The sequence below is a fragment of the Delphinus delphis genome, chromosome 18, assembly GCF_949987515.2.
Source record: "Delphinus delphis chromosome 18, mDelDel1.2, whole genome shotgun sequence".
In the NCBI taxonomy this organism is placed as follows: domain Eukaryota; kingdom Metazoa; phylum Chordata; class Mammalia; order Artiodactyla; family Delphinidae; genus Delphinus; species Delphinus delphis.
Genome location: NC_082700.1, coordinates 75,869,567 through 75,892,219, shown reverse-complemented (window position 1 = coordinate 75,892,219; position 22,653 = coordinate 75,869,567). Strand labels below are relative to the sequence as shown.

At 47.1% G+C, this 22,653-nt stretch overlaps 1 protein-coding gene across 1 annotated transcript in view; it reads left to right on the top strand.

Moving 5' to 3' along the window:
• Nucleotides 1-22,653, top strand: part of COL4A1 (collagen type IV alpha 1 chain) — a 147,217-nt gene that overhangs the window by 52,774 nt on the left and 71,790 nt on the right. The window contains exon 2 of the mRNA XM_059995833.1: nucleotides 5,779-5,838. Coding sequence (XP_059851816.1) covers nucleotides 5,779-5,838 — 60 coding nt within the window. The remainder of the gene's footprint in view (nucleotides 1-5,778; nucleotides 5,839-22,653) is intronic.

The window sequence follows — 22,653 nt, the reverse complement described above, 5'->3', positions numbered from 1 at the left end:
GTTTTAAGGTTCTCTTTCAGGGCAGTCCTCTCTGGGCGGGGGTCCATGGAGGCATAGACAGCCATTTTAAAACAAGAATTACCAACAACAGCACACCCTAGTCAAAAATCACAAACAGGATGGGAATTAGGACATGCATATTAAAATCTCCCATATATACTCTCTATTTCTTTATGATGTTTTAGTTTCCAAAAAGAGTGTGAGCTCATTGAGTCTTTTTTGGGGCGGAGGAGGTCATCTTTTATTCGCCATACTACCATCTTGGGAGTAATGATACAGAATTAAAAATAATAGAAATGAAAAGACCACACTTCAGTGGGATGTGATAAGGGCAAACGTTGGGGAGCGGTTCTGGTAATGACAGTGTATGACATGACTTTTGATGGACATCTGCCCGCATACCTGTGGGACAGGTGCCAAGAGTGGGACCAGACAGTGTGTGACGCTCAGCTCAGGAGACGCTGCCTCACCGTGTTCCAGAAGGGTTGTCCCACTTGACCCCCGACCCTGGGGAGTCTGGAAGCTCCACTTTTGGTTTCTGCATGCTTCCAATTTCTGCCCTAGTAGTCCTAAAATACATTCCTGTGTCTCTACATATTTCTTTAGTGGGGTAGATAATTATTCACAAGATTCCCCGAAGAAGGGCTACGACCAGGAAGAAAATGGGGATCGTCCTATCACCACAAAACTATTTTGACATTTTGCACAGCGCAGAGAATGTGAAAAGGAATTTGAAAGATAAGCTGTTTAGACTTGGCCGAGCTCCACTTGTCCCTATTTGGCGGGATGTGAAACACATAAAAATTGTTACAGTGGGGATGGTAAAGGTCTATCTCCCTTCAGAAGCAGGAAAAAATTCAGACAATTGAGGACTTCACTCTGTTTAACTCATTTCAAATATGCTTTCCTGCGGAAGGTATGTCACAGTTAACAAATTAGCATGAGTGGGCATTCTTCTCTCTCTCTCTCTCTCTCTCTCTCACACACACACAGACACACACACACACACATACACACACATACACACACACACACACACAGAGTAATGTGGCAGTTGGCTTCCTTGGTTAACTAAAAAAGTCTCTCTCTAAATGGAATTAGCGAGCCTCCCCACCTAGAACTCACTGTAATGTCGGGAAGAGCTTTCTGTCAGTCTGTGGATCAGAGAAAGACCGGAAATAGACTTTATTTCAAACGAAAGGCATTGACCCTCGTCCCTCCCCTTCCTTCTTTGGCACTAGTACTGTGTATCATAAATCTTGGGGAATTTTTGGTACTTAGCATACTTTATAGCATTAATTCTGATGGTTTGACTCTCTGGAAATTTTTAATTGGGGCATGAAAGAAAATGTGAATAACATTCATTGTTTTATCCTATCGTGAAAAGTATAAAAATACTCGTACAGAATATAAAAGGTATTCGATTTAGGGATGACTTTGTTGTACATTTTGCATTCCTTTCCAGTTGTACTATTTGTGGGCATTTAAAGTTGACCTCTGCTATTGAAGTTGTGGGTGTCCTACAGACTTCATTGAGAACTGATGTATTCTTTTCTGTTTCAAATACTATTAATTCAGGTCTGCTTCCGTTTGAAGGGAATTTGTTATGCTCTCGTGGTAAATTATTGGCTGTCAAGTGTGATTTGGTTTTCATTAAGCTTTTCTATGGTTTTAGGGGTACACATGGTGATGCTCTTCCCCCTGAGAAATTTCTAGGGTTCTTTTACCCTCACTGGTCTGAGTGACCCGTGTCACGGTGGACCAGGGATGGTCTACTTCTATAAGATGGACCAAAAGACCTACAACTTTTTGACCTTTGGGGTCTTTCGCCACATCCCCCATTTCCAAGTGGAGACTGTCTTCATGACCACCTTCGTCAGTCGTGATTGTAGGTTAAGTGAGCGTCTCCCGGGAAGAAGCACAGGCCTGCCTCTGGGGACTTTGAGCTGGTTTACTTGACCTTGCACTCCGGGGAGGGGAGAGTGGAGTGTCAGTACTTCACAGAATGTACAAGTTCTTCCTGTTCTAGAAACAGATGGGATGGGAGCTAGCTGACTGGAACCCAATATCTTCCAGACTTCAGACTTGTCCGCCCCCTCAGGTTTGCAGCCAGGAGGGAGCCACTGGGGCCGGGGGGCTGCCTTCTCTCTTTGGATTTTGCTGAGAGGTCTGGACGTGGAATGTAATTCCTCAGGAAATCATGAAATTTGTGGCATGGCCTTTAGCCTGTTAGGTCACCTGCAAAATCGTGACTCTGAGTAACTCACACAGTTTATTCGCCCTTTCAAATAGTAATTCATAACGGAGCGTTGAGACTTGCATGACTGAAGGCTTTTATTTAATGAGCTATTTCAAAATCAGACATTACACCAGATTGAAAAGGACACTCGGGACGTCATTGTTGTCCTTTTTATCCGCGCACCCCTGAGTCACAGCTAAAATGACTCTACATGCCAGGGTGATATCCCTCCTGGGGCATCCTGTGACAGCAGTTGTAAAGGGCCAGAAGAGTGATATTTCAAAGTAGATTGCATTTAGCAAAGTAAATGTGCCTCTCATGATGTTTGTTTGTTATTCTAAAAATTAGGTTTTTTTTAAACAGAGCCATTTACATGAAATGCTAGGCCACCCAGAACGTGAGACGAAAATCATGGTCTAAAAATGCCTTTTGTTCTGAAAACTTGACCATCATTTAGATCTTCTTAGAATGATCAATTCTTTGGAATTGTCTTCTAGGGCCAGAAGGGTCATAAAATTTCCTATGTGAATAAAGCAGATATTCACATAGGAATATCTGGGACTAAGAATTTATTTTTTTGCTTGAAGTAAGCTGGTAGGGGCGGGGGGCGGGTCCTTTAATGGGGCCTATAATAAGACTGTAGTCCTTTTTCTCGTCTCCGATTCCCCCCCAGTAGTTGTCATGAGCTGAAGTGTTGTCCAGGGAAAAACTGCCGGATTGTTACCCACACGCGCTGGGTGTGTTTCTGTAGCAAAAGCTCAAGAAACAATTTGACCTCAGCATCCATCGTTGGGGCCCTGTGACCTCTTTTCTGGGGTCCCCTGCAATTTAGGCAGCGGTCCCCACCCTTTTTGGCACTAGGGACCGGTTTTGTGGAAGACAGTTTTTCCACAGTTGGGTTTGGGGGAGGGGAGGGGGGATGGCTCAGGTGGTCATGGGAGCGATGGGGGGCGGCAGATGAAGCTTTGCTCACCGCCTGCTGTGCGGCCCGGTTCCTAACAGGCCGGGCACCAGGTACCGGTCGTCGGCTCGGCGGTTGGGGACCCCTGAATTAAGGCATTTACCAATAGCTTCAGGGAACAGTTCCAGGAAATTCATTTTTATAACCTCCCTCAAACTGCATAAAGATGAACTTCTGAGATTTTAGCAGCATTTCAGAAGAGGAAACCTCAGAATCACCAACAGCCATTTTCAGCTTCAGTCATTGGATTCCCACCTAGTCTGAAGTTTTGAAGACGCCGTTGTTGAACTGTAGTTAGAAAAGTCCGTTACCACCCTGGGCTGTTGTTGGGTTCCCCCAGCTAAGCCTGGGTGATGGGTGGACATTTCCTAAGTCAGTGGGTCTTGGCCTGATTGACTTTTCCTTCTGGTATCCTTCTGGATAACCAGCAGAGTTGAAAGAGCAGAGGTGGGTTTCTGGACCCGGCTCAGAAGCAGGAAAGTTGTGGAGATGGGACAGTTGCAAGGAAGAGGCCACCCGGAGCCCAGGTGACTCGAGGCTGCCGCACCTGTTGGGCTCCCCTGGCCTGGGGGCTAACCTAGCAGCCTCGGGCGGCTCCGGGGGCCCAGGCATTCCAGAACCTCCCCTTTTCCCTGGCTGGTCTGGGGATCTGGAACAGTCCCACACTCATTGCCGAGTTCCTTTTTGGAGTATTCTCCCACAGTGCCGTGATGTAGTTATACGTTGTAAGTTGACCTACCAGTGTCACTGGGTTGTCTCCAGTGCTCCTTTATTAATGTTTTAACAACTAGGAATTGGGGTAGATCGAACAGTTGAGGGGGTGTGTCATGGTTCAGTCAGTGATGTTCTTTATTTCCTGTGGTGGGTTTTACAACCGATGTGGTCACAGGTGAAATACAGACTGTATCAGGCTGGGTGAGAGGCTCTGGGCCTCCGGGGTCCGGGGACACATACATGCAAAGGACTCTGAGAAACATGTGATAAGGGTCACAACAGAGCCATATAACCCGCATTTCATGCGCACCGGGTCGGGAGCAGATAGCCCTCTCCTGGGGATTGTTGAGGAAGGCTCGTCCCCGGAGTCCCTTGGTCCTTTTATATTTGTGCATTTGGGATGAATTTCTGGAGCACAGGTTTGAGATTTTAGCCTCATCTCTTTAGACAACTCTGAGTGGTCACCCAAACCCAGATTCTGAAGCAAAACTGTGCACATGGATTGACCTGCAATGTTAGGAGCTTATGAGCGTGCCTGCTGAGAATTGCCTGAAAGATGAGTCAGGGAAAGAAACAGATCTGTAACCTCTGGGGTCGGTTTGGACTGTTGTCAGTTGTCTCCGTTTCCAGAATGTAAAATTAAGAACAGCTTACTGTCTTGGAGCCACTTGTTCGGATTTATTTTATGAAATAAATATCTCCAGATGTAGCTGTTTCATGCAGAAGATTTCCAAGGCAGGGGAACTAAGACTTGAGTACGTTGTTAAAAAAACAGACTTCACACGATCACGGTATTGTTAATGGTATGGTTTTATTTTCCAGAAACTGTATTGCTGGAAGCAGAACTTAGGTATACATTTTATCTCACACTTAGTATCGAGCCACTAATAAACCTCATTAGCTACATTATCAATATTCCTATCACGCCCTCTTCCATTCTATCCACAATATCTATGTCTCTTTTGGTTTAGAATTTGGATTCTTCTAAGGAAATTGCAAATGTATTGAGCACCATCATACGTTTGTCTTTTAATGCACTGGGAGTTTTCCATGATGGGAGTTGAAGTTGAGTTCGTCTCAACCTGGTCCTGGCGCGTTATTTAAAACCTCCTAACTCAGTCTTCGCGTCTGTAAATTGGGGATGGTAACACGTATCTCGTTAAATAAGATTGTGGCTGATCGTTTGTCGCACCCGGTGGGCATCTGAACATGCTGTTTCCTTCTTCTCCAGCTCGTATTACATACTTGGATTCTTTATCTTGTGTTTTAACATTAATTTAAATGTTAGAAATGGGCTACAAGGAGGATTTTGTTGTGGAATGTTCTTTGATTGAACATTCCAGCTTTAATTGAATTAAAAATCAGTTCTCTAAGGCTTGGGCTGCTTCTTTTTTGTCCTTTCTACACTTTTTTTTTTTTTTTTTTGCTTGTATCTGTGTCTCTGGGGATGTGAGGGACGAAGCATGGACTCCTCCCCTGCCACTCCAATCTCCCGTGGTCTCAGGTCTGAAACTCCTGAATCAGAAGTGCGATACTTTCGTAGCCTTGAAGATGGGAGTGGGTTCCTGTTGTTTTATGGGGAATGGAGAGTCCATTTCTAAACGTGTGACAGCCTTCACTTTTTGGACTGAGCGATGCTTTGATGTGTCCCACTCCTGGATTGCTGTTTTGTCTGTTAGGGCAAAAGAGATGGACCGTTGAACAAGTACGGAGAGCCTGTTAGAACAATTCCCGAGAGTCGTGCTCATACGAAATCGTGGGGCTAACCCATAAATAGGTGAAGATGCCAAAATCATTTCAGTTCAGCTCCGGACCGCAATTTGCAGGTGTTCTTCTACTGAAAGATGTTTTCTCTTATTTCCAGGGTGTGTGTGCTGGCTCTGGCTGTGGGAAGTGCGACTGCCATGGCGTAAAGGGACAGAAGGTGAGTAGCCCGAGCTCCGATGACAGTAGTTTCTCCTGAATCACCATCGCTGTGGAAGTCATTAGAAATGGCATTGAAACGACCGAATAATCAGCAAGTCGTGTTAAAGCCTGATGACCGTTTCAGTAATTTCCCCAGAGCAATACAAATGAAGCAAAACCAAACTCAACAGTATTTCTGAGGAATCTTAACTGCTCTTCCCCGAAGATTGTAATTATTGGTGGCAATTAACGTCAAGACAGTGATTTGGTTTATTTCCTTTTTTGACTGTAGAACAGTCAAAACAAGTATATTGGCAGAAAATCTGTTGAGTCAATAGCATCCTTTGGCATTAGTGCATGAGAACTAAACTCAGCCTTTTTCTGAAAAAAGAGAACATTTATATTGAACTCTAGAGCCTTCTCTTCAAATTAGAATTTTTAAACAATTGTAAGTTCATAACATACTTGTCTCGATTTATTTACAGAAACAGTAACTATTTATTGTTTCCCAAATGCAAAATTATAATATGTTTTTCTAAGCAAGTACTCTGCCTCTCTCTTCCTTGAAGAATCACAGACCTGGATAAAGATTATTTTCTCTTGAAGGCAGGCAGTTGTTTTGAGAGAGGGTCCTTACCCGGGGACAGTGCCGCATCCTGTAACTGTCTGGGGGTCACCATGGAAACTGGGTGGGGCCGTGAGACAGCATGGCCAGTTGGCCGGTCAGTGGGACCCACAGCAGCTGGGGCCATCTGGAACGGAGGGAGGGGCCCCCGTGGACCTCTGCCTGCTTTCTGGGACTGGAGGTGTCATTCAGCAGGGCCAGGGTGCAAATTCTTCTCTCCCTTCTGTTGTGCACAGGGCATGTGGGGCCACAGAGTCACACTTTTGAAATTCAGCAAATTCTACTTTACAGAAAATTGTTTCATTTCTTTTCAGCTATTTGCTGAAGAACCAACATTATTCTTTTAAAAAATATGTTGACAGTTGGTGGCACTAGTAGTTCCTGGATAGGTTTTTGAATAAACGAAGTATGTGGAAACATTTTTATATCTTTCATCATCAACTTTATCAGCTATAATTCATCTTCAGGTGCTGTTCCTTCTCTTACTTGGGAGGTTTTTCTAGCTAGTTCCAGGCTGCATCCTTGAGAGGAGAGGCAAGTCTGTTCATACCACAGATTCTTTTTCTGTATGTGTGTCTAACTTGAATTATAAGCACGCTGAACTAACAAAGAAATCCTTCAAACTACAAAAAGTGGAACTTTCAACAGATAGGAAATGGAGACCTGTATCAACACTACTCTGCTTTCCTTGTAACTTAAAGCATCAGGGGTCAGGCAGAGTCGGTGTTTCTCGCTCGTAAAGAGAATGTGTCCATCCCACCCGCTTTCTTGATCTCCTCTCCCCTCCACCAGCTGCAGACCTGGCGGTACTTCCCCAGGCCCCGGTGCTTTTCAGACTTCCTGTTCTGGTCTTATGTTTTCTAGCCTGATTCATTTGAATTTTAACCAAAAATCTACCCATTGTATGTAACAAGGTAGATTTATCCAGGTGTAGCTTTCCAAATATTTTTGGCTGACGTCTCGACTTGACAGGGACCTGGCCCATGTCAGTTCAGAGCTGGCGAAGCATTGTTGGAGAGGGCAGGTCACATCTCACTCACAGGGGGCATCTGACACCCACCCCAACAAGGAAAGGGTCTTTAAGTGTTTCTTTTCAAATCCGAGCATTGAGGAAGCCCTTGCTGTGGCCAGGGTGTCAGCAGAGGCTAGGTCTGTGCTTATCGGGGACACAGGAACATACACCGTAGGCCCTGCCTTCCACTTTGGCACGGGAAGGTCAAGGTGGGAAGGTCACAGGACCTCCGTGGTCCTTCCTGGCCTGACCTTGCTCCCTCAACTGTCTGCTCCATTGCCCACTTTGGGTTTTAAAGACTATTTAAAATAAAATACTGGCAAGCTTTGGGTTAAACCATTCTGAATTTGTGTTTTAAAAGGCTGTAATTTTTTTTTTTTTTGCGGTACGCGGGCCTCTCACTGCTGTGGCCTCTCCCGTTGCGGAGCACAGGCTCCGGACGCGCAGGCTCAGCGGCAGTGGCTCACGAGCCCAGCCGCTCCGCGGCATGTGGGATCTTCCCGGACCGGGGCACGAACCTGCATCCCCTGTGTCGGCAGGCGGACTCTCAACCACTGCGCCACCAGGGAAACCCAGGCTGTAATTATTGAATGAATTCAGATGGCCTTTCAAAATTTAGGGGACTAGCTAAATGATTTAGTATTACAACCTTTAAACAGAAATCGGAGCTCTGTCTTTTCTTGCCTTGAGCGTAAATATTTCAGGTCCTGTGGTTCACATAGCATGAGCCGGGAAGAGGGCCTTCCTCCCACTGAAAGAGGAAATTTTAAACTTCCACTTATTGTCTCGGACGTGATGTTAAAATAATCAGTTTAACGATGGGAAACACCCAGAGCATGACTGAGCTGGGACTTCAGGTCTGGTTCCCTTTCTCTCATCCCAAGGTCAGATAACAAAGAAACGTATTCTCGGTTGGCACGTCAGCAAGAGAAATTGGTCTCCTTCGTCTGCCACCACTGTTCTCAAAGTGGGTCCTGCACGTGCTAATCGAGTGTAAATGCCATAAATGAATAAAGCCTTGAGCGTCACAGAATTTACATCGAGTGGTTCAGATCACAGGCCTGCTTTGTGAGCTACTCATGCCTGTTTTCGATGCTCATAGGAGTTACGTTGCTGTGCTCCAATGTGTACCAGTTAAATGAGTTCTGACGTGCTTTTGAAAATAGGATGATAGAAGCCATATAACTCAGGGAGAGTTCAAATTACCTAACTGAGACAGAGTGTCAACTGCCTGAGAACTTTGGAAAGCGTGGTTTCTGAGAAATGCCCCCTCGAGGATCCCTTCAACATATTGGCTATTTAGAATCCACCAATGGAAATCGGAATATCTCCAGTTTAAATTGCCAAATCCCTTTTGGCGAAGTCCTGCGTTCCACGGAGATATGATTAATTGACAGAATGTCTTATATTCTCCAGATATCATAAGCAAATATGAATGCATTAGATCATTGGTTGTTTTACAATCTCGTAGTTATCAGTATAGTGCTAGGGCTCTTATTCTGAGTTCAACAGTTAAACTCACTGAGCCTTTCACTGGATTTCAGTCTTTGCTGACTTGTTTATTTTCCCACTTCCCTGGCTGGCCACGCAGATCTTCAGATGTTTTCTCTAGGTAATTAATTTGGGCTTGTACACAGTGACGTCGTGTCTTTCCAGAGGCCTCAGCAGTGTGGGAATGGTGTCTCCTTAAACTGATTAGGGTTTTGAATTCATGCCTCCTCAGAAAGGGCCAAAAGTTAAGCTCTTATTTTGCTCAGTAACCTGATTTTCTCAATTATTTGAGGCAGTGGGAAAGGCAACCTATTCCCAGGAGTTACTGCCATAGGCCAGGAAATTAACCATTTATACTTGGCAAAAATTGAGTTTGCACAAGAAGTCTTTTACATATTTTAACCACAGGAGCCCACGTTTATGTAAAGCTTCCATTCTATTCTGTGACCCTTGCAGTGTCCAGAGAAGGACGCTTCAAGTTTCCTTGAAGTAAGAGAGGTAAGAGATATACACATGAAATAAATAACAAGTTAAGAGTAAATGATCAAATTGCAGGAGAAACAGCAGAGAAAACAAGTGCTACAGTTGTCCTGAGAAGGGAGTGATCCCAGTGGCCTAGGACCATAAATAAAGGGACAGTCTCCTGGGTGAATTAGGTCATGTGTTCACTAATTCTTCGGACTCACTTGGATATAGAATAGGGTCATCTGTCACACAGCTGCAAAAAGATAGATGCTGAAATTAACTACACTGATCAGAGAAAATAGCCCCTGTGGCCTGTTGATAAATGCTACCATGGCAAGGGGTTGATGGTTCCTAACAGAGTGACTCTTGAAAGGGACTTTCCCAAACCACAGTCTTGGGAGCCCAGAGAATCTTAATGAAGCAGAATTGTAGTATTTCTAAGGAATGATGGGAACAGCGTAGGTGCCTCATAGCTTCTCAGAACACTTTAACCTGCTGATACCCAGCTCCTTGCCAACAATGTGGGGAAGAAACACATTCTCCTTTTATTTACTAATTAGACTGTAAATCACAGCCCCTCTCTACACACTGGCTCATCAGATAGTGCACGCCCAGGCTGCATTCAAAGCAGAGAGCTTTGAAAACGGAATTTCTGTCTTCTTGTCTAACACGCAGCCCCTCTGATGTAGGAGAGTTGGAGGTGTCTGTCCAACCTGAAGTGATTCCATTTCCGGCCCTGGAAGTCTGGGGAGAAGCTTGTGTTGCTTCAGGCCCTGCGCTGGTGCGTGCTTCTCTCTTGTTAGGGTGGATGGTCTGTGGCTTCCCCAGCCCTTTACCTCCTGTGTATATTTGACACAGTCGACAGACATCCCATGTCAGCCCTCCATGTAAACCCGTCTGTCTGCATCTGACGTTGAATTATAACCTCTGCTTAGACACGGCAGATCTCGGCCAGAGCAGAAACATCCCGGCTTTGGAGGGTCAGAGTGAGAAAGAGAAAGGGGCTGATGTGTACTGACTGTGTCCTTTGGGCCAGGCACAGTGCTGAATCATTTTTTTTTTTTTTGTGGTACGTGGGCCTCTCATGTTGTGGCCTCTCCCGTTGTGGAGCACAGGCTCCGGACGTACAGGCTCAGCGGCCATGGCTCACGGGCCCAGCCGCTCCGCGGCATGTGGGATCCTCCCGGACCGGGACACGAACCCGCGTCCCCTGCATCGGCAGGCGGACTCTCAACCACTGCGCCACCAGGGAAGCCCAGTGCTGAATCTTTTTATGCTTACTATTATTCTACCCATTTTACAGTTGAAGAAACCAACTGGCCCAGGGCTTCTCAGCTTTGGCACTATTGACGTTGTGGGTGGGATGATGTTTTGCTGTGGGGAGTGCCCTGTGCACTGTAGGATGTTTAGCAGTATCCCTGGCCTCCACCCACCACATGTCAGTAGCTCCCTCCCTCCCCCAGTTGTGACAACTGAAATGTCTCCAGGTTAAGGCCAAATATCTCCTGGGGTTTGGGGAAACGGGGGGAGCAGTCTGGATTGAGAGCCCCTGAACTAGCCTACTGTCTTATAGGAAATAAGAGGCAGGCGGGGGCTTCCCTGGTGGTGCAGTGGTTGGGAGTCCGCCTGCCGATGCAGGGGACACGGGTTCGTGCCCCGGTCCGGGAAGATCCCACATGCCGCGGAGCGGCTGGGCCCGTGAGCCATGGCTGCTGAGCCTGCGCGTCCGGAGCCTGTGCTCCGCAACGGGAGAGGCCACAACAGTGAGAGGCCCACGTACCGCAAAAAAAAAAAAAAAAAAAAAAAGAGGCAGACGACAGGGTCCAAGTGCTAATCAGAGCACGAATCAGTTTCCATTCTTCAAGATAAGAAGATCCTGATCTGGGAGGGCCCAGCAAGAGGAACTCCTCGTTCAGAATATTCTGGAGTCTTGACCCAACTCCCATTGCTCTAAAACTGAATCTAAGGTCTGTATGCTGTTCCACTGGCCCTCTTGCCAAGGAAAGCAGACCTTCCGAAGCCTTTCTCTAAATGGGTGGTGCTGGTACGGATTGCTGAGGACCCCAAAGAAATGAACCTACTCCTTTGGGGCTGTGGGCAGACCTCCCAGGTCCTGTCCTGGAGGAGCGCCATGAGGTTAAACAAATAAGCACAGGGAGCTACCTTGCCTGTGACGTGGAGCAGGTCAGAGGTCATCTGCCCAAGTCTGAGCCTCACCCCACCTGAGGCAGATTAGGGGGACCCCAGCCCAAACAGCCAGCATTGCACCACCTTCAGGGGGTGTTTATTCCATACAAAGTTTAGAGTAAAACCTTGAGGGGAGGGCGTAGTGAAGTGAGCCTCTTAGGCCTATGTCAAGAGATGCCACTGTACCTACGTGGTGAGGATAGGACCTCCCCGGCCCCTTCCTTCAGGAAATCCTGGCGTATTCTCTGCCCTCTAGGAAATTCGTCACTCTGCTTACAAGGGAGTCATCTTTGTTACAAGCTGGGCATGGCGCCTTGATTTCCCAGGAGGCGAATCTGGCCCTGTTTCTCACTCGTTCTGGACACAAAGACGAGGGTCGCCACCTTGATCGTCAGCCTTGTCCACACCTGGGAAGATGCGTCTTCTCTTTCCTCCCCACTTGGAGTAGCCGAGGGATGGATCAATCGGCGGGCCTGTCTCGGTTGTTACTTTTAGAGACAGAAAACAAGTAACCTTAGTATCTTTTCCTCAAGGACATGCTAAATAAGAAAAAAGTACGTGCAGAGAGTTCTGTATGTCTAATCGTGTGTAAATACAGGAGGAGAGGTTGACTTTTCCAGTCTTCCTGATTGTGTGCCGGTTTACATTGTTTTCTGTTAGCTGCTCTTGGCCAGAGACACTGCAGTCCCTCCTTGATGAGGAGTTCAGGCATTTGCTCACCTATCTTACTGTTCTGTGGCTGTTTTTGCCTATATCGCAGTGCTCGCCAGAAATGCCTTCGGAGCTAACATGACTTTTAATATAAAGGATCTTACTTCCTCCGAGATTGTAAATAGAGGAGACTTTCTTAGCTGTCATTGAATCTCAAGTAAAGTTCCTTTTTGAGACAGGGACTGTATTTTATTGCCATTTTTTGAGAATTCAACAGTCTTCAATTTATACATATATTTATTTCATTGATTTTTCTTTTAATTTACACATGGAAATTGAAGAAAGAGGGTGCTTCTGTATATTATGCTTTATATATCAACTGGTTATTCTCTTTTCATTTCTTATTATTCTTAGTATCTGTGTAGCATCGATTTGAGACCTCAAGGCTTACTGAGGAATGAGATTATCTTTATTATTTTTCATTAGAACATTGAAAATTTCTTCCCCATAAATTAAATTTAACCATTGTTCTAAATATTGAAGGTGTCATGTTTCTTCCTAGGTATTTCACTTTTTTCTTAAGTAAATGAAAATGAATATTTTTGTGTAAACTCTTTGAAACTTTGGATAAATTAGCTGATTTGGACTAACAATAATGAATGAATAATAACCATAATTTATTTATTAAGCACTAACTCTGTGGGAGGCTCCACACCACGTTCGTATTAGCGAGGACTTCAAAATCTAGTAGATTTAAAAAGAAATTCCATTTTCTTCCTTCTAGGATATGAAATACATAAAGTCAAAACGCAGAAAAAAGTGCTACTACTGTACGTCACGTATTAGGAGGTTTATTTAATAAAATTAAGATTTGCTTAGTGTATTTGGAACTACTTGTATTATTTTTGAGACTGATTGGAGTTCTTTATTTTTGTGTGTTCTGTTTTGAGCATCTCCCAAAGGGCGAGGGCGGCCAGTTCATTCTTTCCCCAAGCGCGGTCCTCAGACCACCTTGAGGACGTTCTTGGATGTGTCCTCTGGAATGGAATATGGAGCAGCGTGTCAAGGACAGATACGTCTGGGGGACATGAGCTGTGGTTAAAGTCCCGCCCTGGGACACCTCAGAACCTTTAATAGAAGCTTCAGAACCTTCAAGGGTGGCTTTTCCCATGTGGCTTTCCAAACTCCTCTGATCACAGACCCCTTTTAGTTCTCAAGTCAGGAACAGTCTTTAGGAAAGGATGTTCTGTTGAATAAGAGCCCAGCTTCTAGCGTGCGTCCCACCATCTAAGCTGAATGTGTCCCACCAAGTCATTTGACCACATTCTCCTACGAAAAGGGGAAATGATGTTTGACCTACAGTTTCCCAGTGTTGCTAAAAGGGTCACGTGAAAGGTATGGTACCTAAAAAGCCCTTGGGTCATTTAAAGTGTCATTTATGTTACATGTCATTTTGGCGTGAGTTTTAAAGTTGGGATAAATATGGCGATGGAGTTTGCTTGATGGTCCAGTTGGGGACAGATTTTAGGTGTAAAGACATAGGGGTGAGCTACCCGGCTGAGAACTTCTCAGTTCACAAAGGAGGACTGGTTCCACCGAGACAGAAGTTCTCCCAGCACCTAATATTAGAGAGATGTCAGGATGTTTTTAGAATGATAGCACCATTGTTAGGAAGCTTGTTTGTAGCTTTTGGTGGAGGAAAAATGAGAGGTACTCACTTGGGAGGTCTGTCTGGAAATATCGTCCAATTTCTAGTCAACGTTGTGATTTTATCATCCATTTCCAGAATCATTAGGGGAACCAACTCTCCCTTTATTCCCTGTCCTTATGTTTCAAATACCTCTTTTTGTTGTTAACTGCTTTTCCTGACATCCATATAATTACAAGCATTGTCCAAACTCCTCTCCTCCCCCAGCTAACTCTCCTTTTCTGAGGTAATTTTAAAGGGGAACCTCTGAGAAGTATCATTTTATTTCTGCCATGTAATGGATTCCAATACCCCAAGTGTCTACTTGAATCGTTTTGGGGTCTTGCGTCCACTGCGGACCCTGATGATATATTCCTCTTCCCGTGCGCTGGGTATATGGGTTAATGCACAGTCTTTTCCTTCTCCATGCTTTTTCTGGTGTCTTGCAATGCCAAGATTTTTTCCAGATGTCTCCTATTTCCTATTTCCACATATTGGACATGAATCATCATCTGGCAGAATCATCGTGAGAATCAGTGTGGGTTCCCACATCCACCTACTTTTGTCTTTTTAGTAGTTCTTTGAAAACCAAGGTTTTTTGTTTTTTTTTTTAAATATGCTTGAATCCAAGAGTGAAGTATCAACAGTATACCATAGGGAAGCCATTAAAAGCGGCTCCACGCCAAGTGGGTTTATTTTATCCTTCACATCAGGCCCACCACAGACATCTCCCTGTGCTTTGGACGTCACTGGAATACGCCCTCTCGGGTACCATGGGGGGAACCGTGAGCCAGGCCTCCCCCGGGGTCCACCTCATCTTCCTATTTCTCTCCATGACATAAAAATCTGTCCCTTCGCCATGTGCTTCTGAGACCCTGTTAAGCTTGTGGTAGGCTATAATCATAAAAAAGTCTACGTGTTTGGATCTGTACCTGTATTTGGAACGCACCTCGTCCAGTTCAACTTCAAAAAGAGGGCGTTGATTTCATTTCCACGTTTAGAAGGAGCGCTAGGAAATTAAACGTCTTGAGTGGAATGTCGTGTCCTGTGACTTTTAAAGCACAGAACCCCTCGTGTGAGTGGACGCTGTCATCGGAGATGCCGGCCCATGGCAGTCCTCATCTTGACTCTTAATGGAACAATTATTTTTGTTGTAAAGGATCCTGATCGAACATTGGCTGGCAGGAATGTAGCTTTCTTTTAGGAGGAGCGAAATGAGGCTGCATGTGTTAATTCAAGATCAAAGACTCAACGTCGACCCTGACAAAGGAGAGCCGTGCAGTTGGATTTTCCTCCTGTTTGTGGGTAGAAGATCACGAGCCTTCAAACTGTGTTTCCAGATGGCACGTAATGACGCGAGGTGGTTCCGTAGTGTGGGTGTGGAGAGCGGCAACCCCAGAAACGGCATCAGCAGAACCCTCATCCTTGCAAGGTGGCTCGGCACCGTGCGTAATTAAACAGAGGAAGACTTAGAGGGAACGAGGGAACCAGGGGGCTGTGGGGAACGGGCGCCCCTGGGTCTTATTTTCCCTTCGGCAAGCCCCTTGGAGAAGTTAAAGGTTCCCCTGCACACCGTATCCACGTGTGGCTTAGCCTCCCTCCATAGCCATGAGGTTTTATAGCAGCATCTCTGGCCCCAGATCCAACTGGCTCTAGATCTCTTCACTTGGAAATCCACCCTGGGGGGCTAATGATTCTCAACTCCTCCCTGAAATGCTGTCTGGACATCCTTCCTGGTTTAAGGTCCCTCTCTGGTCACCTTCATCCGTATGGGGTTGGGCTGACCCTCGAGCTTATAGACCAACCAGCAAAGAGCTGGAAGATGCTTTTGGTCATGAATGAGAGATGGCAAGCTCTCCTACGTGTCTTGTTAGATCCTGAGGATTTGTCCAAAGAATTTTTTGATGGGCGGGCGTCTCATTGCGGCAGGTGACGTCCATATGTTGGTTCACTGATTGCAGGTGAGGAATTCCTGGCTCTAAGTTGGTTGGTGGGAACTCTGTAGTGTCTGGATAAATGCTTGGTTGTGCAATGGTTTCCCCTAGATTGGTAAAGGAGCTCAGGCTATCCAGGGTAGATGCAGTGAGCTGCTTGTATCCATGTGCCCCCTTCTCCAATCTCGAGGGTCTTGTTGAGGTTCTGCCTGGTCGTGGCCGCGAGCCGATAGTTTTAGGGGATGGTTGGCACCTGTCCTCGGGGATGTGACAGTCCCAGGCAGAGGGAGGCATTACACAAGTAACAGCACCAATAACCCCCAAGCTGAACACTCTGCTGTGAGCTCCAAGGGCAGAGAGAAAGCAGTGCCGTGAGATTGAGCCCCGCGGGGTCCAGAGCTGAGCTGGGGTCATGGGTCAGGGGAAGGGAAACTGAACTTTCCAGGAGCAGACACCTGAAGTTCAGGTACCAGGCTCAGGACATGTGAATTAGGCTCCAGTTTTGATTCCCTGTTGTTCATCACGTGTGCCCTGATTTGGGGTGGAAAATTGGGCACTTTGGGAAACTACCATGGACAGCTGTCCCCTCCCCCCATGCATCGTCTCACTTCCTCATAGGAGACCCCAAATCATGAAAGGGCGGAATGGGTGTCTCTCCGGAAGCCCTCGGGGGTTACTCTTTTCTTAAGCGGGGTCTCTCCTCGCTGCTGGGTATTTCCGAGGCGAGGGTGGGGGTGCCCGGGTGCCTCTTGTTCCCAGGCCGTCTGTCTCCGGATGCAGGAGGCCGCGGAATGATGTCTTCTCTTCTACATCAGGACGTCCCACCTTTGCTCCTGGCCCACGGCGTTTCACAGGCGTGTTGCACAGATCCTTCCGCCGCGACGGCTGCGGGTGGTGAGCATTGGGTCCTGGCCCTCCCGACAAGGAGTCAGAGCCCCCGAGGTTTGGTGTCTGAATCCAAATACCGTGGCACTTGGTAAAGGGTAGCGCAGGCTCCTCCGCTTCGGGACCACACAGGCTGAGCCCTGGGCGCACCCAGAGGGCCATGACCTCCCACCGCAGGAGGCCCCCGGGGGGCGTCCTGGCTTCCTGAGCTCCTCACCCGCTCTGGATGTGGGACGCATGGTTCGTGCAAGAGACCCTGACTTGACAGCTAATTGAACACCCTGACTGCCAGGGCAGGAGTGATCTACGGCCGGGGAAACTTCCAGAAAAGCTAGCAATAACATTCGGAAGTCCGTTTGGGGGTTATTGAAGCAGAGCGATTCTCTTTTTTATGGACATTAGATTGCTGGTCTCTGCTGAGGACTCGGTCCTTCAGGCCCGAGTGTGGGTCCAGGGCCCTGAGGATGGGAGCTGAAGCTGAGATCTCGGGGTGCAGATCTCTTCCGCCCCCAGGGCTCTGAAGACACTCCAGTGCCCTTAGACTTGGCTCCCCAGTGGGGTTCACGCACTTCACTGTGCGGGCCATGCCACACTCTCCTCCTTCCTTTCTTTTTAACAGTTCTGCCCTTCATGGTCCTCCCACCAGGCATTCCTACTCCTTCCCCATGGTGATCGGGTTTGCCTTCTCCGCTCACCTGCACAGGTGCACCTGTTTCTTTATGCGGTGCCCCCTGGCATGCCTCTGGTGATGCGTTCTCTGGGGCCTGCATTCCTTCCTGTATCTCCCCAGCCTCCCCCCTGCATGCGTGTGCAAACACACATGGGCATGCACACACACGTGCACAGGCATGCACACACACGGGCATGCACGCACACAGGCATGCACACACAGGCGTATGCACACACGTGCACATACACTTTTTACCTAGACACCCCCCACCCCCACCCCCACCCTCCCCTATTGTCCCGTTGGAACCCTCCCTGCCCCGGCTTCCAGCCTGGGTCTTTTCCTCTTTCTGCATCGGCAGTGTTGAAGGTTGCCGCTTGGGACTCCTCCGGGATGTGGTGCTGTGGGAAGCGGGCGGGGACACCAGGGGGACCACGTCAGGAGGGTGACGTTAGAGCCGCAGGGTGTGGGCCACGGCCACGTGAAGGTGAGAAGCAGCTGTGCTCTTCACGGAAGCAGTGGTCTCGGGGGACACCCAGGTACCGTGGGCCTCAGAGGGGGGCCCAGGGAGCCCAGCCTTTAGGGGGGATGGGGGTTTATCTTGAGCTGCTTTTCAGGGTGCAGGACACGCCTCACAGGTACTCGCCCTCTGAGGACGTGGTGCGGGGCAGCTGTGTCTATCTGTGCCCTTGTGACTGAGGTGTGTTTCTCCGCCTGAAAAAAAGTCTAGGCATTTTGATTTACAGTTGAAAACCTCCAATAGGGAGGACATGGGCTCTGAGCTCTAAAACCTTCCAAATCAGGATGTCTGCTAGCTCGGATTTCAGGCCTTCTCTGTAGATGCCAGAAGGTTCTTTAGAGCTTTGCTGCTACTGGCCTTTCTAGAGTAAAATGTAATTTTACCAAAAGGAACCTTGATATGCAGTCAGTGTCAGGACGCCTCTGGTACGCAGTCAGTGTCAGGACGCCTCTGGTACGCAGTCAGTGTCAGGACGCCTTTGGTACACAGTCAGTGTCAGGACGCCTCTGGTACGCAGTCAGTGTCAGGACGCCTCTGGTATGCAGTGAGTGTCAGGACGCCTCTGGTACACAGTCAGTGTCAGGACGCCTCTGGTACGCAGTCAGTGTCAGGACGCCTCTGGTACGCAGTCAGTGTCAGGACGCCTTTGGTACGCAGTGTCAGGACGCCTTTGGTATGCAGTGAGTGTCAGGACGCCTCTGGTACGCAGTGAGTGTCAGGACGCCTCTGGTACGCAGTCAGTGTCAGGACGCCTCTGGTACGCAGTCAGTGTCAGGACGCCTTTGGTACGCAGTGTCAGGACGCCTTTGGTACGCAGTGAGTGTCAGGACGCCTCTGGTACGCAGTGAGTGTCAGGACGCCTCTGGTACGCAGTCAGTGTCAGGACGCCTCTGGTATGCAGTCAGTGTCAGGACGCCTTTGGTACGCAGTCTGTGTCAGGACGCCTCTGGTACGCAGTCAGTGTCAGGACGCCTCTGGTATGCAGTGAGTGTCAGGACGCCTCTGGTACACAGTCAGTGTCAGGACGCCTCTGGTACACAGTCAGTGTCAGGACGCCTCTGGTACGCAGTCAGTGTCAGGACGCCTCTGGTACGCAGTCAGTGTCAGGACGCCTTTGGTACGCAGTGTCAGGACGCCTTTGGTATGCAGTGAGTGTCAGGACGCCTCTGGTACGCAGTGAGTGTCAGGATGCCTCTGGTACGCAGTCAGTGTCAGGACGCCTCTGGTACACAGTCAGTGTCAGGACGCCTCTGGTACGCAGTCAGTGTCAGGACGCCTCTGGTACGCAGTGAGTGTCAGGACGCCTCTGGTACGCAGTGAGTGTCAGGACGCCTCTGGTACGCAGTCAGTGTCAGGACGCCTCTGGTACGCAGTCAGTGTTGGAACGCTCCCTTAATCTGAGGCATGGGAGGTCAGGCCATAACGGGCTCTTACTTCACACGCAGACATTTCCTCAGTGTCGGACACTTTCTCAGTGATGTGTGCAGAGAAGAGGGGAGTGTGATTCAGCAGCATTTAGCTCCGCATTCATTATTCGAGGCTGCTGTGAAAGTTAACGTTTCTTCAGTCCCCTTGGCCAGCTGGTTTTTCTCCCTGTTTTCCGTTTGGAAAAATCACACGATACCTGCAGGGAAGTGTTCATGGTGGGGATTGGCTTCTGCTTTCCTCACTCTTTTGTGTTTTCCACTTGCTAATCTATTCAGCTCTCTGTATCTCATGTGTGAAAATTTCCCAGGGGCCGGGAGGTCAGTGCTGGTATGAAATAACTTTTCTGAAGTCATCCTGACTTTCTGAAAGAACTGCTCTGATGGTCACCCCCAGCCCAGCGACAGTTGGTCAGGGGTCATCTTCTGGGTCTTATTACTGGGCAAGTGCCGAGAGCTAAAAGGGAGGGAGAAGCAGATTTTAATTATGACAGTATTAGTGGGAATAACCATTCCTGTCCTTTCTGACTTACTTATATGACGTTATATTCTTAGCCCAAAGTGTCCATCTTTAATTTAAAATGAAAGTTCCCCAACCTGGAGGCTGTTCATCCTCTGGGGCAATGTTCCCTCCAAGGCCCACCCCTCACGGAAGGACTTGAGGTGTAACACGGAGAGAAACAGGGGTGTCCGTGGTGTGAACGTAAGAGCTATTTTATGCATCCAGTGGTGCTTCAAACAAAGTAATCTGCTCAGTGAGTAGAGTTTAAAATTCTGTTTTTTAAAAAAGGAATTTGCTTCCCTCTGTGACAGATTGGAACACGCACGCGTCGTTTTCCATCCTGTCAACTATTCTGCTCCCGACACAGGCACCTCTCTTGAGGTATTTCTCGTGTGCAATCACATAATTAAGGAGACATTCTAGAAGAGAGTAAGTGATCTTATTTCAGAAGCAAATTACTTCTGTGTCTTGGATCTTGTAAATAGTGGTGCAGTGAACACTGGGGTGCATGTATCTTTTCTTTCTTTTTTTTTTTTTTTAAATTATTTATTTATTTATGCTGTGTTGGGTCTTCTTTTATGTGTGTGGGCTTTCTCTAATTGCGGCAAGTGGGGCCACTCCTCATCGCGGTGCGCGGGCCTCTCACTATCACGGCCTCTCTTGTTGCAGAGCACAGGCTCCAGACGCGCAGGCTCAGTAATTGTGGCTCACGGGGCTAGTTGCTCCGCAGCATGTGGGATCTTCCCAGACCAGGGCTCGAACCCGTGTCCCCTGCATTGGCAGGCAGATTCTCAACCACTGCGCCACCAGGGAAGCCCCATGTATCTTTTCTAATTAGAGTTTTCTCCGGTTATATGCCCAGGAGTGGGATTGCAGGATCCTAGGGTAACTCTATTTTTAGTTTTTTGAGGAACCTAAACCATAATGGAAAAGAATATGAAAAAGAATGTATATATAGGTGTATAACCGAATCACTTTGCTGTATGGTAGAAATTAACACAACATCATAAATCAACTAACTAGTCATCAATAAAATAATTTTATTTTTAAAAGAAGCAAATCTCTTGTCCTCTACTCAGAAGCGATCATGTTCAGCTGTGATTGTGCAGCTCTGCAGGCAGTGGTGTCTGTTTCCATAGTTGTGCCCCATCCTGCTTTCCTGGAATCCCAGACCCCTTACCCGGTGGGTAACCCTAGAAGGGGGCTTCCAGAGCCCGAGGTCACCAGGCATGACTGTCCTTCTGGAGTAGATTTAGGGAACCAGGAGGGGCAGGGCGAGTTCCAGCTCCATCCACAGAGCAGGACTCTGTGTGTCTCTTCATAAACCCTGATGTAGGGCCAGCTCCGGGTCGCTACCATATTTGTTATTCTGAAATCCTGGACCCGAGTAATCAATGGCAGTGTTTACGCGGAGTATCAAGCTACTGTTAGATGATGGCTTTTCATCGATTTCTTCACAAAAGGTGCTGATTCTCCCCGTGGAGAAACACTGGGTTTGGAAACCTATTTATTCTTTCAGGGATGCCTCGTGGGCTCCCATTGGCTTGGAATTCCCGTGAGAGCTCAGGAATTTTACAAAATTGGCAATTTTATATCTGGGGCAGGAGACAGGGAAGGCCGCTTCAGGGTACTTGACTGATCAGCCTCCTTTGGCCAAAGAGAAATTGGCCCTGTTGTTCTGTTCGATGCCGCAGACCCCCAGAGTGGGGAGCGAGAGGGGGCATCGCCCATGGGTGTGGCCTGACCTTCAAGCATCCCCCCTTCTCCGCCCCCAGTCTGTCTGGTCTCTCTGACACACTTACCCATTGGGTCTTCTGTCTTCAAATTGATTTTTTAAATTTAAATACAGAATACATGGGAAAACGTCACACATTTTAAAACGCTACAATCTGTCATCTATTTTTTATGAGAACATTAATACCGCCTGATTTACAAACTGTAGTGTGATATGCCTGTTTCTGCAACTGAGCTCCTAGCCAAAGAGCATAATGTTTTAACCTATCGGCATTATGTAATTTAAAATAAAAAAGCAAGAAACTATCTTATAAGTCAAACATTTAATACCTCTGAATAATAAATATAGTAAGATGGCATTAAATAAGATGCTACTAATTTAAATTTTTTAATAATTTGGCCATACCCCTCGGTAAAAATATATGTCCACATTATCTTTTGAAAACAGGTTGCCAAACAACATTGAGGTGAAGGGAAGCTTCTTTTTAAGTATTTAAGCAGGAGCTATTTATTGTGTTAATTATGCACCCTTATTTTGCACTGACTGTGCAATTACATGCTTTTCTAATCGATTCAGTTTTAAAATCAATCTTGACCAAAAAAATCCCCTTCGACATCTTGCTTAATTTCTTTCCTTGCTTAATTTCTTTTCTTTCCTTAATGTTTTAAAAGAATTAACGGTGTTTACTGAAATTAGGTTCAAATTTGGTTATTAATCAGGATTGATCCAACCATGGCTCCTTCTAATGAATGAGGTTAGGCTAACAGTGTGTTTTGTGAAACGTCAGGGTTGGCCCGTGTTGTATTGTATTGTGTGGACAGAATCGATTTGTCATGTCTTAACCTCCTTGGAACTATTTGGATCTTTCAGGTTCTGAGCTTGATTAATGAAGTCTTGACATTATTGCAGCATGTTGGGGGAAATGTTATTAGCCATGTGATACAGTCAAGGAACTTGGTTGGAGGGAAAGGAAGTCATTTGGGGTCATTAACACACATGTGTATTCTCAGATCTTCACGGAGTAAAAAGAAGAGAAGGGTGCCGGAGCT